Source organism: Monodon monoceros, unplaced genomic scaffold, assembly GCF_005190385.1.
Source record: "Monodon monoceros isolate NGI ecotype Baffin Bay Population unplaced genomic scaffold, NGI_Narwhal_1 Super_Scaffold_5, whole genome shotgun sequence".
In the NCBI taxonomy this organism is placed as follows: Eukaryota; Metazoa; Chordata; class Mammalia; order Artiodactyla; family Monodontidae; genus Monodon; species Monodon monoceros.
The window spans coordinates 105,311,076-105,330,503 of NW_021703782.1; the positions used below are offsets into that span (position 1 = coordinate 105,311,076).

General features: G+C 42.2%; 1 protein-coding gene across 4 annotated transcripts in view; it reads left to right on the top strand.

Annotated features, from left to right (window-relative positions):
- Window positions 1-1,215: 1,215 nt before the first annotated feature.
- Window positions 1,216-19,428, top strand: part of STXBP1 (syntaxin binding protein 1) — a 70,417-nt gene continuing 52,204 nt past the window's right edge. Inside the window, exon 1 of one of the 4 annotated variants that reach the window (XM_029202718.1) lies at window positions 1,216-1,377. In XM_029202718.1, the coding sequence (XP_029058551.1) occupies window positions 1,341-1,377 (37 nt within the window). In that variant the 5' untranslated portion in view covers window positions 1,216-1,340. The remainder of the gene's footprint in view (window positions 1,378-19,428) is intronic. The other 3 variants (XM_029202721.1, XM_029202720.1, XM_029202719.1) reach the window with 3 other exon arrangements.

The following is a 19,428-nucleotide window of genomic DNA, read 5'->3' on the forward strand; positions in this document are numbered from 1 at the left end:
TCAACTTCTTTAGTTGTTGCTCAGTATAAAATAATGGTTCAGAATTCAGATTCTAAAATTAGATCTTTATCACTTACTAGCAAGGCACTTATCTTCTCTGAGTCTGTTTCCTCATCTGTAAAATATTATATTTCTTAATAATATAAAGGAGCTAGTTCACAGAGCTGTTCCAAAAATTTAATGAGTATTCATTGATTTTATGACTACCAGTTCTCTTGTCCTTTTTGACTTTAAATTGGCTCAACTCATTTTTCTTTGAAGCCAGAGGGGAGCCCTGTCCCATATTTCAAAAGCAATCTCCCCTGTCAACTAAGTCGAGCAAAAACTGACCTGGGACCACTTTGGTAAATGTGGACTCCAGGAAGGAGATACTGACCAGAGTCATCCCACAGCATATTCCTACTCGATTTGGGACCTAAATATTTCTAGACTTTTGTTGCCCAAAGACTAGGATCGGTGTCTGCCTTGTACATGGCAGGAGCTCCAATGTCTAGAACAGCGGCTTACATATAGTAGTGAGAGAACAATAAATATTTGCTAATGAATGAAACACAACCTGAGAGCAAGTCTAGTACTCAGTTTCTGAGCCTATTTTTTTTTTCATCTGAAAATGGAGATTAAAAATAATGTCCAATTATTGCGAGGATTTAATGAGATGATGCATGTAAGAGCTCAGTGAATGGTGGATTTATGGATATGGGTACCCAAAGAGAGATAGTGTCGATAAACCTTACGTTTTGGGGAGTGGGTACTAGTAATAAGATCTAGCTTCTGAGTTCCTTTTGTGGGCGGGGGTGTGTGGGGGGGTGAGGGGTGGATGTAAGGTTCCCAGAAAGAGGTAAGACAGACCACAGCGGCGTTTCAGGAAGATGGAATGCGTCGGTAGCCTGAGGCCAGGGATTCAGGTGCGGAGGCTGCGGAGAAGATTCTTGGACCCGGCGCCCCGGGAGCGCGCGGTGTCCCGGCCGCGCGCGGCGCGTGAGATGAGGGGAAGGGCGTGGCTCTCCCACCAGCCAGGGACCTCCTCGCTTCCAGCCGCATCTCGGCGGGCGGGGCCGAGCCTCCGGGCCGCAGTGCGATTGGCGGAGGCGAGCGGGTGACGCTAACGGCTGGCGCGAGACTCCGCCCCCGTCAGGCCCCGCCCCCCCGCGCGCGCCGGCGGGTCGGCAGCCTCGCTCTGGCTCGCGCCGCGCCCCCGCGCCGAGTCCGCGCGTCAGTCGATCCCGAGCGCGGCTGCAGGGCGGCGGGCTGCAGCTAGCAGAGCGCGCCGACCCGGGGAGGCGGCGGTGTCCGCAGGCGTCGCGTGAGGAGGCTCGGAGCCCAGAGACTCGCGCAGCGCGATGGCCCCCATTGGCCTCAAAGCGGTGGTCGGAGAGAGTAAGTGGAGTCGGGGTCCTCCCCGCAGGCGGCGGCTACGGCTGCCCGGGAAAAGCCGGGCGCCGTACCTGCCCGCAGCGCCCCGGCCTCCGCGCTGGCCTCTCGCCCCGCTTGGCCCGGGGCTCCTGGCTGGGAGGGTCCCGTTATTCCGGCGCCGCCCTCCTCTGAGGGAAGTCCCTCCCGGCCTCCTGCGGCCCGGTCCTCTTCCCTTCTTCCCCAGCTCTTCTCTTCCCGCATTCCTTCCCCTTCCGCCCCCCCCACCTTTGCTCCATCCCTTACCCTTCATCCCACCCGTCCCCTCTTAGCCCCATCCCTCTCTTCCCTCTTTACCTCCATCTCCCTCCACCCCCATCGCTCCATCCCTCCCCCTTCACCCCTGGCACCCCATCCCTCCCCCTTCACCTCGCCTTTACCCCCTGCAGCCCATTACCCTCCCCTGCACCCCCATTCTTCACTCCCAGTACCTTCCCCTCATTTCCTCTCTCCTTTTCCTCGCCTTTATTCCCTAAGCTCCTTGATTCCACTCCTTTTCCCGTTCTCCAGTCCCTCCCTCTTTCCCACCCTCCTTCGTGAGTCGTGACGAGCGAGATCCCGGCCTGTGTCCTCCTCCCCCTTCCTCCTCCCTCCCGGGAGCCGGAGCCGCGGTCTCCGGCTGCAGAGACCCACCTGGGAGCGGCTCCGCGCGCCCTGGCTCAGACGCGCCACTCGCCCAGCCTGGGCCACTCCTGGCAGCTGGAGAGAAGCCTGTTTTCCAAAGGCTTGGCTCTGCTGGGCTGAGGCCGCCTCTCTCCTCCTCCCGATCCTGGGTCTTTGCTTCAAGGGCGGGGTCTTATCAGGGTCCTGAACTGTCTTAAATCACCCGGGAGACGAGGAAGGCTTTAGTGTGCGCGGGAGGAGTGGCCCTGCCCAGCACCGCAGTCTGCAGTCTCCCTGTTCGCAGGACTCAGCCGATGCTTGGTTTCGGGCAGTTCCAGCCACTGTTGCAGGGAGGAAATGGTTGTTCGTGGGTTTGGATGAAAGGCTCAACGTAAATGGATTTTAAAAAATGGATGGTGGAGCGTGTGGGCTACAGCGGAGTGAGCTCTGACGGTGGTGATATTTGGAAAACGGCGTCCCCAGTGCTAAATAAGCTTGATGATCTGTGTGGGCAAATAGTGCCTTTTCAATATTTCGGCTGTTTCTTTAACAGAAAATGTGAGAGGATTGCTGTAACTTTCGCTACCTCTTTTGGAATTGAGAGAATTAAAAGTGGACTTTGTGGGAGAGGATAAGAAAGGAAATAGAATAAAAATGGTGGAAATTAGTTTCCTTTCCAATGATTGTCATATTAGAGCAATTCCTCTCGCTCGCTCTCTCTCTGGTTGTCAAATGTTTTTGACTGTAATGGTTCTTTTGAGGCATCATAATTGTTTCTTCTTCCTTATTCCTTTCGTTGGTATATAGAAAATATTCCCAATTGTACAACCTTATCTTACCTATTACACCAGAAGAAAATTGTTGTAAAAATTGAACCCCCAAATGAGCAAGTTTTTAAAAAAGTGTCCACGATAATTATCACCTGCCTTCCCCATGTGGTAAAGGTTCTGAATCACATACCTTCTATTTTTAAAGGCCAATCGAAGCGTTTAGGGCTGGAAGGACCCATAGGGATCCTTTAATGTCAACACCCTCATTTTACCCTTGGGAAAGAAATGGAGGCTCAGAGCAGTTAAATGACTTGCCAAAATCAGTGTTAATTAATTTTTAAAAAACCTGGTGTCCATTTCCTTGCAGCATTAGTAAAAAGTAACTTTCTTCATTGTTCTAGGTATACCATTTCCTTCCAGTATGCTTTTTAAAGGGTTGTGAAATGTGGATTGTTATGTTACATTCTTTTAAACGTTATATTTGAATAAGGTGCTTTTTAAAACAAAATCCCGAAAACAGGTGTTACAGAAATCACGTTTTTGCATCCTTTTGCCGTGATCCTTGTTCATGCAGGTAGCTCCCCCCAACTTTTAGAAGCAAGTGTCAAAAAAAAAAATTAATGTGCAATATGGTCAAAATTTATTTTCTGAAATAAAGCAAAGCCACTGTTTACAAAAATAAAACCAAACCAATTTTACATAAAGTTGGTGAATGTGTGAACAGCATTCTACTTCTGTAACAATTGAGTTAGGTATAAATTTTAGAAAAAATATTTTTGCAATTCTTTGTAAGTGACACAAAGAATTCTGTTAATTCTGACTCCTAATTTCGGATGGGGTTTCTAGCTTTGCCTTTTTCCTCTAAAAATAGGAGTAAAACAGAGATGTTTTTTAACCAACACGCACCAGTTTAAATGTCATCTTCACAGCCTGGTCTTCCCGGTCTAAATTAACACCTCATAGTCACTGTTTATCATATTCCCTAATTTAATTTTCTTCCTAGCACTTAAAGTGATCTGAAGTGATATTGTTTCATTTTTTGTTTTTTTGGTTGGTGGGTTTTTTGTCTGTTTGTTTTTGTTTTTTGGTACTTGTTTGATTGTTTCATCCACTTGAATGTTGCTTCCGGGAGAGAATGGTCTTTATCTGATATGTTCATCCCTGTATCCCATACCAAAAACAGTGGCTGGTCATAGTTGGTAGTCAATAAATATTCATGGAATGAATCAATGTTCTTAAGGATATGATTGAGAGGAAGGTAAATGTAGTTTTTGGCTTCCTGTCACATCTTTCTAAGTTGAGTTTTAGAGTGGCAGTAGGTACAGACACAACAAAAGTAGAGGAGATGGGTGTTAGCTGTTCATTCAACAAAGGTTTGTTCAGAGCCTGGTAGGAATTATGGGGGAATACAGGGACACTAAAATGTGGGACAGTGTCACACTGTTATGACAGACACAGACAATCCTGAGATGCCCTCCCTGTCACTCCCCTGACATACTTAAGGTATAACCAGTGTATTGCACTTCTTTGTGTTGGTCTCCAACTAGACCAGAAGCTCTTTCATGGGAGAGTAGGACCTCATCTTATTCTTAAGTCTGTCTGGTTTTTTTTTTTTTTTAATATGTATACTCCTTTTTTTTCTTTTTCTTCTTTTTAAAATTGGGGTATAGTTGCTTAACAATGTTGTGTTAGTTTCTGCTGTACAGCGGAGTGAATCAGCTATATGCATACATATCCCCTCTTTTTTCTTCCCATTTAGGTCACCACAGAGCATTGAGTAGAGTTCCCTGTGGTATACAGCAGGTTCTCATTAGTTATCTATTTTATACATATTAGTATATATATGTCAATCTCAATCTCCCAATTCATCCCACCCCCGCCTTTCCCCCCTTGGTGTCCATATGTTTCTTCTCTACATCTGTGTCTCTATTTCTGCCTTGCAAACAGGTTCATCTGTACCATTTTCCTAGATTCCTAGATTCCACATATGTGCGTTAAGATACGATATTTGTTTTTCTGTTAAGTCTGTCTTTAGTGTGAGAGTTAGCGCTTAAATGTTGGATGAATGACTTAATCTTTATGTATAGCGATTCAGAGAATGGGCTCTGGATTTGAACTAGCTGGGATAAAATTCTGATCTACCACTATTAGCTGTGTGACTTTGGTAAATAATGGAACCCTTTTGTGCTTCAATTTCTTCATCTATAAAATGGGTAATAATAGCACCTACCTTATGTGGTTCTATGAGTATTAAATGAGGTAATGCAGGTATAGCGTCTGATACAGTTCTTGACACACAGTAAATTCAGTCAATATTATCATTATGAAAAGATCAACAAAGAGGTTCAGTACAAATGTTAGAGGATTTCAAGAAGAGATAGAATACTTCTTTCCTGGGGGGTGGATTTTGGGGGAGAAAGTGGAGTCTTCGGTAAACTTCTTGAACGAGGTGCAAATGAGCTGGAAAATGGATGATTTGTAACCTGACCCAGCTTCTGTTTCCAGTTCTACTCATTTCTTCACTTATTTTTTCTTTATTTTCTTTCTATAAAATGTAGTTTTTTTTCTTTTCTTTTTTTTTTTTTTTCTGCTGTCAACTTTGCAAAGAGATTGTAAGAGAAAGGAGAATTTCATTTATTTTTTATTTATTTATTTATTTATTTGCGGTACGCAGGCCTCTCACTGTTGTGGCCTCTCCCGTTGCGGAGCACAGGCTCCGGACGCGCAGGCTCAGCGGCCATGGCCCACGGGCCTAGCCGCTCCGCAGCATGTGGGATCTTCCCGGACCGGGGCACGAACCCGCGTCCCCTGCATCGGCAGGCGGACTCTGAACCACTGCGCCACCAGGGAAGCCCGAGAATTTCATTTTTTTAAAATAATTTTTGAATTTTATTTTATTTATTTTTTTATACAGCAGGCTCTTATTAGTCATCAATTTTCATTTATTTTAAATTTTAGAATTTCACTTATTTTTTTATGCAGATTCTTATTAGTTATTTTTTTTTTTGCGGTACGCGGGCCTCTCACTACTGTGGCCTCCCGTTGCAGAGCACAGGCTCCGGACGCGCAGGCCCAGCGGCCATGGCTCACCGGCCCATCCGCTCAGCGGCATGTCGGATCTTCCCGGACCAGGGCACGAACCTGTGTCCCTGCATCGGCAGGTGGACTCCCAACCACTGCACCACCCAGGGAAGCCCTAGTTATCCATTTTATACATATTAGTGTATATATCTCAGTCTCAATCTCGAGAATTTCATTTTTTTCGAGGCATTGTTTTATCTAGTTTATGTTAATGGATGATGTTTCAATTATGTAAATCCATGTTGTAATCCAAAATTTACTCGTTCCCTGAAGTTTTGTCAGTGTGTTTCAAAGATGCAAGGATTACAAAATTTACTGTTTTTCTTGTTTCCTCGCTGTTAGCAATTTCTCCTCATGTTAGTTTATAAGAATCACATTCTTTTGGAAAAGAATGTAGTTTCAATTTGTGTATTAAATATATTACATACCTTTTTCAGATGGAGCCCTGGGTCATAGGATGTTTCAGAAGTTGAGAGGACACCTAGATTGAAGCAGTTTTCATTCATTCTTACACTTTTTTTTTTAAAGAAACTTTAGTTAGCATACAGATAATTTAAGTGTTATATTTTGAAATATATTAAATACATGTTGCATTTTTTCATTTCTAAATTAAGGTATAATTTGCATAAGTAAAATTTACCCTTTTTAGTGAACAGTTCTTCAAATTTCAGCCATTACATGCAGTCATATAGTCACTACCATAATCAAAATACAGAACAGGTCATCATCCCCCAAATTCCCTTGTACAGCCCCTTTATGGTCATCCTGCCCTCCCACCCCCAGGCCCTGGCAACCACTGAACTGTTTTCTGTTCCTATATGTTTGCCTTTTCCAGAATGTCATTATCAATGGAATCACAGTATGTAGCTTTTTGAATGTGCCTTCTTTAAATTAGCATAATGCATTTGACAATCATCCATGTTGCATATATCTGTAGTTTGTCCCTTCTCATTGCCAACTACTCTTCTGTTGTATGAATGTACTACAGTTTCTCCATTCCCCAGCTAAAGGGCATTTGAGTTATTCACTTTCTGGGCAATGGCAAATGCTTCTATAACGCTTCTAGAAGCCGTCACAGGTTTTGTGTGAACATATCACTTGGATATGTAAATACCTAGGAGTGGGATTAATGGGTTGTATGATATGATAAGTGTGTGTTTAGCTTTATAAGAAACTGTCAAATTGTTTTCCAGAGTGGCTATACCATTTTACATTTTTCACCAGCATCCTTGTTAGTCCTTGGTATTGTCAGTTTAAAAAATTTTAGCAATTCTCAGAGGTAGTGGTGTCTTATGATTTTAATTTGCATTTTCCTAATGACTAATAGTGTTAAGCATTTTTTCATGTGTTTATTTGCCATCTGTGTATCTTCTTTGGTGAAATGTCCAAATCTTTTGCATATTTTTTATTGGATTGTCTGTTTTCTTATTATTTTAGTTTTGAGAGGTCTTTATGTATTCTGGGTACATTTCTTTCATCAGATATGTGAATTACAAATATTTTCTCACAGTTTGTGACTTGCCTTTTCATTTTATTAACAGTATTTTTTTTTTTTTTGGGGGTACGCGGGCCTCTCACTGTTGTGGCCTCTCCCGTTGCGGAGCACAGGCTCCGGACGCACAGGCTCAGCGGCCATGGCTCACGGGCCCAGCCGCTCCGCGGCATGTGGGATCTTCCCGGACCGGGGCACGAACCCACGTCCCCTGCATCGGCAGGCAGACTCTCAACCACTGCGCCACCAGGGAAGCCCAACAGTATTTTTCTTTCTTCTTTTTTTTTTTTCAACAGTATTTTTCAAAGAGCAGAACTTCTTAATTTTTATGAAGTCCAATTTATCAATTTTTTCTTTTATGGATTGTACTTTTGGTATCCTATCTAAGAAATCTCTGCCTAACCCAAGTTCACAAAAATTTTCTATGTTTTTTTTTTTTCCTGTGTTTTCATCTAGATGTTTTATAGTTTTAGGCTTTATATTTAGTCTTTGATCCATTTTGAGTTAATTTTATATATTGTGAGCTATGATCAAAGTTCATTTTTGTATATATGTAAATTTTTTTGTTTGTGAGTGTCTATTTGTTCCAGCACCATTTGTTGAAAAGACTGTCCTTTTCCCCCATTGAACTGTTTTTGTTCTTTGTTGAGAATCAATTGACCATCTTTGGGTGGGTCTATTTTTGGACTCCCTGTTCTATTTCTTGACCTATATGTATGCTTTCACTAACACTCATTCTGACTCAATTACTGTAGCTTTAAAGTAAGACTGGAAACCGGATATTGTGAGTCCTCCAGCTTTGTTTTTCTTTTTCAAAATTGTTTTGCTTCTTTTGGTTCATTTGCTTTTCCATATAAATTTTAGAATGAGCTTGTCAATATCTATTTAAAAAATTCCTCTGGGATTCTGTTTGGAATTGTCTTGAATCTTTAGATTGGTTTGGGGAGAATTGACGTTTTAACAAATTTACTTTTAATATTCTAGTTTCTTTGCTGTATTGCAATGTGAAAATAAAAATTCTTAACTTCACAAATAAGGGAGCAACTGTATGATAAGGAGAATTGCAGATAGTTTAGCAAGGTTGCAGGACACAATGTCAATTTACAGAAATATATTGTATTTCTATATCCTATCAATGAACAATTAGAAATTGAAATCTAAAATAGTATCATTTATAGTAGAACAAAAACCATGAAATACTTGGGTGTAAATCTAAAAGAATGTGTTCTAGATCTGTGTGCTGAAAGTTACAAAATACTGATGAAAGTTAGCAGAGCTTAAATAAATGCAGAGATATACTATGTTCATGGATTGGAGGAATTTATGTTATACTTATTTTTGAAACGTGTTTTCAGTTCTCTTGGTTAGATACCTAGGAATAGAATTGCTGGGACATATGGTAATTAACTTTCTGAGGAACTGCCAAACAGTTTTCCAAAGTGAGTGCACCATTGTACATTCCCACCAGCAGTGTATGAGGGCTCCTATTTCATAATATCCTTACCAGCACTTTTTGTTATCTGTCTTTTTGATTATAGCCATCCTAGTGGGTGTGAAGTGGTATCCCATTGCGGTTTTGATTTGCATTTCCTTAACAGCTAGTGATGTTGAGCATTTTTTCATGTGCTTATTGACCATTTGTATATATTCTTTGGAGAGATGTCTACACAAACCCTTTGCCCATTTTTATTTATTTAAAAATTTATTTATTTATTTATATTTTTATTTATGGCTGCATTGGGTCTTCGTTGCTGTGCGCGGGCTTTCTCTAGTTACGGCGAGTGGAGGCTACTCTTTGTTGTGGTGCACATGCTTCTCATTGTGGTGGCTCCTCTTGTTGCAGAGCACGGGCTCAAGGCATGTGGGCTCAGTAGTTGTGGCTCGCGGGCTCTAGGTGCATGGGCTTCAGTAGTTGTGGCATGTGGGCTCTAGAGTGCAGACTCAGTAGTTGTGGTGCACAGGCTTAGTTGCTCCGTGGCATGTGGGATCTTCCTGGACCAGGGCTCAAACCCGTGTCCCCTTCATTGGCAGGCAGATTCTTAACCACCGTGCCACCAGGGAAGCCCTTTTCTGTGTACTTTTAATAAAAACTACTTATTCTTGTTATAACTCTCATCCTGTGTCCTTTTAGACAATTCATTTATATTTTAAAAATTGTTTCTGAATGGTCACATTGTATCTTCATTCCTAGTTTATTAATTAAAAGTATCATATTTTTGAAACACCTCACTTTTCAAAAGGATTCTAATATGGTAGTCTTACAGTTAATAAAAATAATTTGTTAGTTATAATTGTGATGAGAATTACAAAGGAATGATACAGGGCACTAGTCTGGTGTAGGCCTGGGGAGGTTAGAGAAAGCTTCCCTAAGGAAGTTGACATCCAAATTACTTCCTTTTAGTTCCAGCTTACTAAGAGTTTTTGTTTTGTTTTTAAAACCAGGCTTAGCTACTGGTTTAGTTTCTTTTGAAACGATCATATAGTTTTTCTTATTTAATCTAGTAATGTAATATAATTAATTAATTATAATATTGAGCAATCATTCATTGCATTTCTGAGATAAACTTTCTTGTTAGACATGCAGTATTCTTTTTCAGTGTTATTAAATTCTACTTATTATTTTTACGTTTATATTCATTAGCACTGGAGCCTTCTTGCTGTTCTTTGATCATTCCAAGTATGTTCCCACCTCAGGAACCTTTGTTGTTACCTATGTCTGAAATGTTCTTCCTTCAGATATCTGCATGCTTGTTCCCTTAATTCCTTTAGGTCTCTGGTCAAATGCCACCTCACCAGTGAGATCTCCTCTGACTACTTTATATAAAATTGAAATTCCCCCTACTTTCTCATCCCCCTCACCATGTCAAATCTGACATTTCATACTTACTGTTTTCTTTGTTTTTTTTTTTTATCTCGGTCTCCACCAGCAAAATGTAAGCTCCGTGAGAGCATAGCCTTTGTTTTGTTCACTTCTGTATCCCCAGCACCTAGAACAATGCTGGTACATAGTGGGCACTCAAGAAATATTTGGAATGAACAGTTGAATCCTATGTATTTTATATATATGTGTGTGTGTATATGTGTGTGTGTGTGTGTGTGTATAATTCCTCTCTCCCGTCTTTTTCAGATCTTCTGCATCAGAATTTGTCTCTCCTTAAATGAATTGGGAAGTTTCTTATCTTTTTGCATGTTCCAGAATAGATCAAATAACATAGACATTCCTTTCCCTGAATGTTAAGAATGATTTATCCATAAAACTATTTGAATTTGTTGCTTTTGGGGGAGGAAGAGGATAAATATTTGACAGTCTTAAATTTATTTGATTACGATTTATTTATTCAGTCTTTCTTCAGCTTCTTGAATCAATTTTGGCAATTTATATTTTCTTATAAAATAGGCCTTTCAACCTAAAATTTTCAAATTTATTAACTTTAAATTAGATTTGTGTAATTTAAAAAGTATCTTCTGCATCAGTAGTTGTGATCTCTTTTCTCATTCTACCCTGTTAGTATTATTATTTTCATGGAAGTACTTGGTAGTGATTTGTCTATTTTAATTGTCTTTTAAAAAACTCAGTTTCTTCCTTCTGTGGGGGGTTGTGTGTGTGTGTGTTCTTATTCTAATTTCTTGAATCAAATGCTTGGTTAACTTTTTTCTAATGAAAGCATCTAAGGATATGAGTTGTCATTTGAGTACAGCTTTGGTTGAATCCCAGAGGCTCTCCACCCTCCCCTCTCCACTGCCCCCCTGTAGTTTTTTAATATGCAGTATTCTTGCCGTTTATTTCTAAACACAGTCTTCGTTGTTTTGGACTGTCACTCTTATAATAGGGTGATAAGTAGTTAAATTTGGGATAAAATTTCGATGAGAAGCAGCTTGCGACTCGGGGATCATCCATATGTCACCCATCAGGTGTAAGAGAGCATATCTACCACAGGATCCAAAAAGGGCTTTTTGAATATGCACTAAAAGATTTTCCCTCTGGTGTTTTTGGCACATAGCACCTCTTAGACAAACAGGGGTTTGGCTGCTAATGAAGAATCTTTTCTTTAGTGGAGTAGTCAGGCCAAATTGTGAAGTTATCACTGGCAACTCAACAGCCATAAATCGTGAACCCCAGTCCTGTGGCTCGTGAACCCCAGTCCTATGGCTCGCCTCTGTGAGAAGTGCTTGGAGAATCCCCAAGGCGATCCTCTGATTTGATTGCTTCAATCAGTTTCTCCTGTGAAGGGCTGTTGCTAGCACTGAAGTTAGGGCGAGATAGCCAAGACTTCATCTGAATTGCAGCAAGTATGAGTTTTACTTGCTTTTTGTCCCCAGGCTTTTTTTTACTATTATTATTACTTTTTGCGGTACGCAGGCCTCTCACTGTTGTGGCCTCTCCCGTTGCGGAGCACAGGCTCCGGACGCACAGGCTCAGCGGCCATGGCTCACGGGCCCAGCCGCTCCGCGGCATGTGGGATCCTCCCGGACCGGGGCACGAACCCGCGTCCCCTGCATTGGCAGGCGGACTCTCAACCACTGCGCCACCAGGGAAGCCCCCCAGGCTTTTTTTTTTAATTAAAAAAAAAAAGCGCGAAGCAGTGTTGTGGAGTGGAAAGAGTTCTAGGCTAGAAGTCAGAACATCCAGCTGACAGTCCCAGTTCCAACCCCTAGTGGCTGGGTGACCTGGACATGTTAGTTAACATCTTTTTCAATTGGAAATTCTAATCCCAGCATCACAGAATTCTTTGAAGGCTTGCATTAAATAATAATCAAAAAAATTGCTCAGAAAACAATGAGTCATTATAAGGAGTTATTATCATTTTACAGATATAATTACCGAGATAAGTTTGTCTGCTCAAGGTTATGAGTAAGTCCTTAGCAGAGTCGAGGAAACAAATCGCTCACAGCTTTGATAGACACAGGATCTAGTAATCACCAGATAACAGCCAGCTGTTGCCCGCTCAGTGCTCTTTGGGAAAGTTTGCGTTGGTTAAAACAAAGCAATTTGCTTCTGATATACACCGATCTGATCTTAATATACGTCTTTGGGGATCCAAAGTAAGAATAACTGCTAATGGCTCAAATTGCAAGCTCTCACAGGGCAGATCTCCAATATTCCTTTCTTTCTGTTTCTTATATGCTGATGGTATTTCACTTTAAATGTCTACTAATGATTTGGCCTAACAGCTGACCTCGTAGGAAGTAAATGAGATATTAAGTAATTATTGCACTAGGAAAGCCTATTTTATTCTTGGGAGCTAAAAAATTTAGAGAGATGTGGAGAAAAGTAGAGAAAAACAAACAATTTTTAAAAAAAAATCATTGGAGCCTAGCTGTGAAGAGACGGGTTTGAATCAGAGTCTCCAGCAGTCACTCCTTGTTTGGAGGACTTCTGAGATGCCAGAGAAACCCAGGACCATACATTATGGCTTGTTTCCATCTCAGCATGCTTTGGTGGGTTCTGAGACCAAGGGTTTTTTTCATTTAGCCAACGTTTATGCGGTCATTCCTATGTGCGAGAAGCTGTGCGGGAATGGTGTATAAGGAGACCTGGTCCCAGTGGGATTCAGACAGGCAGTGGTAATACATTGCCGTAAGTGCCCTGAGAGGGGCACTATGGTGTGGTGATGTCGGAGCACGTGGTGGAGGCCCCACCCCACAAGGCCTGGGTACTGAGGGAGGCTGAGGGAGACCCGGAGGATGTGGAGAAGCTGGCCAAGAGGAGGGTGGTGGTGATGGGGCATAGGGGACAGTAAGTCACATAGAGAAATATCCAGGCTTGGCAAGAAAATGAGAAGGCTGGAGCCTGGCTGGAGCTGGGGGCCAAGGGAGTATGCACAGAGAAGTTGGAGAGGTGCTCGGGGCTTTCCTGTGCTTGTGAAGGAACTTTATCCCTATTCCAGGAGCACTGGGACACCACTGAAGGCTTTAAGTCAGGGAGAGACATGGCTTAGAAAGACCTCTGGCTGCTGTGTGGAGGCTGGATGGAGGGCTCAATTAGGAGCTATGGTGGTGGTCCAGGCTGGAGGTGGTGGCGGGGGGATGGAGAAGTAGCGGCAGGTGGCGAGAAGTAAAGTGACTTGAAGGAGTCTTCAGAGGTAGAAGTGTCAGGTTATGGTGATTGATTGGATGCAGAGGGTGAGGAGAAGGAGTTGGGGAAGATTCCCACTTTTCCGGCTTTGACGACCTATTGGAAGGCCGCAACATTCACTGAAACATGAAAGAAGGAGCAGAAGCAGGTTTGCTGGGGAACGTTTCCTTTTGCAGGCGTTGTGCTTCTGGTGCCTATGGACTGTCTAAGGGCAGATGTGCAGGAGGTCTGGGATAGAGATTAGGGTTGGGGCATCATCAGGTGTTGGAAAGAGTCAAGAGTGGGCTGGGGGCTTCCCTGGTGGCGCAGTGGTTAAGAATCTGCCTGCCAATGCAGGGGACACGGGTTCAAGCCCTGGTCCGGGAAGATCCCACATGCCGTGGAGCAGCTAAGCCCATGAGCCACAACTACTGAAGCCCACGTGCCTAGGGCCCGTGCTCTGCAACAAGAGAAGCCACTGCAATGAGAAGCCCACGCACCGCAACAAAGAGTAACCCCCACTTGCCAGAACTAGAGAAAGCCTGCGTGCGGCAGTGAAGACCCAATGCAGCCAAAAATTAAATAAAATTAAGAAAAAAAAAAAGAGTGGGTCAGATCACAGAGGAGAGGGTGCAAGGTGAGAAGGCCTGGGTTCATCCCTGAGGGACACAGACATTTACAGCCAGGTACAGGAAGAGAAGCCAGCAGGTTTGAGAGTCAGGAGGGAAAGGAGGCTAGCAGAGCAGTGTCTACGATTTTGTGGCTCCCAGGGTCCACCCTCAAATCATCCCAAAGCAAGCCTTAGCCTTCACTCAGTGATGAGTCTCCAGTCTCTAGGCTGGGGGGCTTGGCAGTTGGAAACTTTTCAGGACTTACTCTTGCTGTGGTGTTTCCCCTGTGTCTTAAAGTCAGTCCTTGCCTGTTTGAACCTTGTTGTTCAGGATCGTTTTGAGGAGGAAAGAGGAAATGATTATAGCCACTCATAGTGCAAGGCTCTGAGGATTTCGGGTATCATGCTGTGTCAAGAGGCCATCAAATCGGTGGGGGTAGGGTTGTGGTGTGACGGATTGGGAGATTGGGACTGACAGATATACACTACTACGGATGTATCCATAAAGTAGATAACTAATGAGAACAGACTGTATAGCACAGGGAACTCTACTCAGTGCTCTGTGGTGACCTAAACGGGAAGGAAATCCAAGGAAGAGGGGATATCTGTATACATGTGGCTGATTCACTTTGCTGTACACCAGAAACTAACACAACATTGTAAAGCAACTATACTCCAATTAAAAAAAAAAAAAAGATGCCATCAAATCATAGAATCTTCAGTCTGGGAAGAATTGTAGGAGCATCTAGTCCAGCCTCATCCGGAGCAGGAAGTAGGTTGTACTAGTCTGCTGGATGAATGGCATTGGCAGATCTTCCTTCTCCATGGCTGTTGGGGACAAGCAGTATTATTTTTATGTTCTGTGTCAGCGTAGATTCACAATGGGATAAGCTGTTAGGAGTGTTACAATGGTAAGGGCGGGAAGGCTGCTTGTACTGTGTTTAGAGGGAGCTCAGGACTTCCCAGCTAATTCTAATCCAGTCTCAGATGATCCTCATGAACTTTCCTTAATGGCAGTAGGAACAAAGCTGCTTCTGTTTGGCAGCTGAGGGGGAAAGGAAGAACCTTTACACTTAGATGATCTTCAGAGCCCCTACTCTGGCAGTGACAGGGTGAAGAGGGCTCGCTGACCTTCTCTCGTAGTTTTTCTTCACCCATCTTCTGAGCGTTGGCGTAGCCAGGAGTTGAAGCAAAGAGGCCTTTCCCTGGTCTCTGGACACATCAATATTGTTGGTACTAGTTGCTAGGGATTTGAAGAAAATAAAACATTGGCTCTGAACAAGAGTCCCCCCTGCTCCCTGTGAATTTCACACTATAGGCTTTTAACAATAGACTACTGTGAGGTGAACCCCTTAAAATTACTCAGTCGACAGATCTCATCATCTTTTGGATAAAAGTACTTCAGGATTTTAAGATGAGGCAATCATGTGGCCACCAAGAGTTTTCTGGTTTGCTTTCCCTCACATAATCTTGGGGAAAGGGGTCACCTTGAACTTTACTGTTTTGACTGCATCATGGGGTGTCCTCTGTCTCCTTCTCCTACTTACCGTTTAAGGACTTTGAAACTCTAGTTAGAGTAATAAGCTTTTTCGAGCTTTCGCTGAGACTGAAAGATCTGGTTGGTTTCTCATAGAGAGGTAATACTCATTCTTCCTCTGCCCCCCAATCCGTTATTAAGAAAAATTTCCAACATACTGGAAAGTTGAAAGAATAGTGTAATGATTACCCACCTATCTTCTACCTAGATTTCACAATGGTTAACTTCTTGCCATCTTTGTTTTTATCTCTCTACACAAATGCTTTTTATTAAAGGTTAGGGTTACAAGTTAGACATTGCAGAAGAAAAAATTAGTGAACTTGAAGTCAAAGCAATAGAAACTATTCAAAGTGAAACATAGAAAAAAGATTGGGGGAGTAAAAACAAGAGAGTATCAGCAAGATGTGAGACAACGTCAAGGAGCCTAATATATATAAAGGTGAAAAGAATGAGGGGGGGTCAGAAACAATATTTGAAAAAATATTAGCTGAACATTTTCCAAATTTGATGAAAACTATAAACTCTTAGATCGAAGAATTCCAACGAACCCCAAGCATAAGCAACATGAAGAAATCTACACCAAGACACATCATAACCAAAACTGCTTAAAAGCAGTGATAAAAAGCAAAATGCTTAATGAGCCAGAGAGCAAAGACACATTATATACAGAACACAGAGATAAAGATGGCAGCACATTTCTTGTCAGAAACAATGTAAGCTCGAAGGCAGCAGAGCACTGTCTTTAAAAGACTGAAAGATTAAATATTAGCATAGAATTTTATACGCAGAGAATATAGCCCTCAGCAACAAAGCAAGGTAAACACTTTCAAAAAAGTTGAAAGAATTCATCACCAGCAGATCTGCACTACATGAAATGAGGCCACAGGGAAACCTGGTTCTATGCAACAGAATAATGAGCCCTGGACATGGTAAACATGTGGTAAAAATAAAGCCACGTTCCTGCAGAGACTGGCAGTTTTCCTCTAGTGCATCCCCAGGACCCTGGACTTCCATTCACCATCCTCCTGGGATTTTTCTCACCTCTCTTGTTTTGAATTGTCCTGTCTCTTGTATTTTGTGTCTTCCTTTCTTGGTTTACTCTCTCCTGTTTTGGTGGAGCTCATCTCCCAGGAGCTTCTGAGAAAAGGGAAGTAATTTTATTGAGACCTTGCATGTCTGAAAATATCTATTTTACCCTCATATTTCATTGACGGTTTGGAGGAGTGTAGAATTCTACATTGGAAATTGTTTGCGTTTAGAATTTTGAAGACACGGCTCTACTGTCATCTTAATTTCCAGTGTTGCCTTTGAGAAGTTTTTGAAGCCATTGGGTTCCTGATCCTTTGTACATATCCCATGTTGTCCCCTCTGAAACTTTCACTCTGTCCCCAGTGTTCTGTACTTTCATGGTAATTTGCCTTGGTATTTGTCTGTTCTTATCCATTGTGCAAGACCAGGTTCAGGAAACTTTTTCTATAAAGGGCCCTGTGTTTAAATACTTTAGTTTTTGTGGTTCATATATGATCTCTGCCACTTCTTTTTTCCCACCCCTTTAAAAGTGTAAAGGTCTGTACAGAAACAGGCGGCAGGCTGAATTTAGCCCATGGGCCACAGTTTGCTGGATATTCACTGGGCCCCTTCAGTTTAGCAACTTATGCTGTTTACTTCTGGGAACATTTCTTAAATAATTTCACAATGATTTCTTCTCCTCAGTTTTCTCTTGGCGGAATTCCTACTATTCAGATGTTGAACCTCTTGGACTGGTCCTCTGATTTTCTTATCTTTTCTCTTCAGTTATTTCTCTCTTTGGCTGTTTGCTGTGTTTTCCAGATTTCCTCAGCTTTATCTTCCAACCCTTCTATTTAATTTAATTTTATACATTTTTTGTTTATTTTTTCAACCAACATTTCCAAAAATGATAAATCTTTCCCCTGCTCCTTTCGTGAATAAATGACCTGTCAACCCAGAAGTCTGTCCTGTTGCCTGTCTCTTTTTCACCCTTGAATTTTTTTTAATTTATTTTTTGTTGAGGTAACATTGGTTTATAGCATTATATAAGTTTCATGTGTACAACACTATGTTTCTGCCTCTGTGTACCCCACAGCATGCTCACCACCAAAAATTGAGTTTCGGGACTTTCCTGGTGGCACAGGGGTTAAGAATCCGCCTGCCAATGCAGGGGACATGGGTTCCATCCCTGGTCCAGGAAGATCGCACGTGCCATGGAGCAACTAAGCCTGTGTGCCACAATTACTAAGCCTGTGCTCTAGAGCCCATGAGCCACAAGTACTGAGCCCATGTGCCACAACTGTTGAAGCTTGCACGCCTAGAGCCTGTACTCCACAACAAGAGAAGCCACCGCAATGAGAAGCCCGTGCACCGCAACGGAGAGTAGCTCCCGATCACCACAACTAGAGAAAGCCCTCGCGCAGCAGTGAAGACTCAATGCAGCCAAAAATTAAAAAAATAAAATAAAAAAAATTTAGAGTCCATCTGTTACCCTACAGTTGATCCTCTTTGCCCATTTTGCCCTCCTCCCTCCCACCCCTTCCCCTCTGCTAACCACTACTCTGTTCTCTGTATCTACATGTTTGTTTTTGTTTGGTTTGGTTTGTTCATTTATTTTGTTTGTTTCTTATATTCCTCCTATGAGTGAAGTCATACAGTATTTGTCTTTTTCCATCTAACTTAGTTTACTTAGCATAATAAACTCAAGGTCCATCCATGTTGTCACAAATGGCAAGATTTCATCTTTTGTTATGGTTGAATAGTATTCCATTGTATATATATACCACATCTTCCTTTTCTGTTTGTTTGTTTTTGAATTTTATTTATTTATTTTTTGGCTGCGTTGGGTCTTCATTGCTGCACGCAGGCTTTCTCTAGTTGCGGCGAGCAGGGGCTACTCTTCGTTGCGGTGTGTGGGCTTCTCATTGCGGTGGCTTCTCTTGTTGCGGAGCACAGGCTCTAGGCATGCGGGCTTCAGTAGTTGCAGCATGCGGGCTCAGTAGTCACGGCACACGGGCCCTAGAGCACGCAACCTTCAGTAGTTGCAGTGCGTGGGCTCAGTAGTTGTGGCGCGTGGGCTCAGTAGCTGTGGCACATGGGCTCAGTAGTTGTGGCACACAGGCTTAGCTGCTCCATGGCATGTGGGATCTTCCCAGACCAGGGATTGAACCTGTGTCCCCTGCATTGGCAGGCAGATTCTTAATTTTATTTTTTTTAATTAGTTTTTATTGGAGTATAGTTGATTAATCACATCTTCTTTATACATTCATCTGTTAATAGAGTGGACACTTACGTTGTTTCCATATCTTGGCTATTGTAAATAATGCTGTTATTGAACTTGGGGCTGCATATATCTTTTTGAATTAGCATTTTTGTATCCTTTGGTTAAATACCCAGAAGTGGAATAGCTAGATCATACAATACAAACATGGATACCAGGGGGGAAAGTGGCCGGGGGGTGCTGGCGTGATGAATTGGGAGACTGGGATTGACATATATACACTAATATGTATAAAACGGATAACTAATAAGGACCTGCTGTATAAATAAATAAATAAAATAAAATTCAAAAATTTAAAAAAACCAAAAGGAACTCTAGGTGAGAGGAAAGAAACAAGCAGAAGTAAGAGGTCATTAGTGGGGATTGACTTTAAAATGAATGGGGCTTGGATTAATGAGTTTTTATTGCATTGGTTTGATGCTAACATAGAATGTATATTAAGGGAAACATGAGCCATGAATGGATATGACTTATGCAAATTTTAAAAACCATCATTTCACTATTATAGAGCTTTTAAACGTAAAAAAAAAAAATTGGAGGAGAGGCAATTCTTATAGTGTCAAAGAACTTGAAAAAAAAGT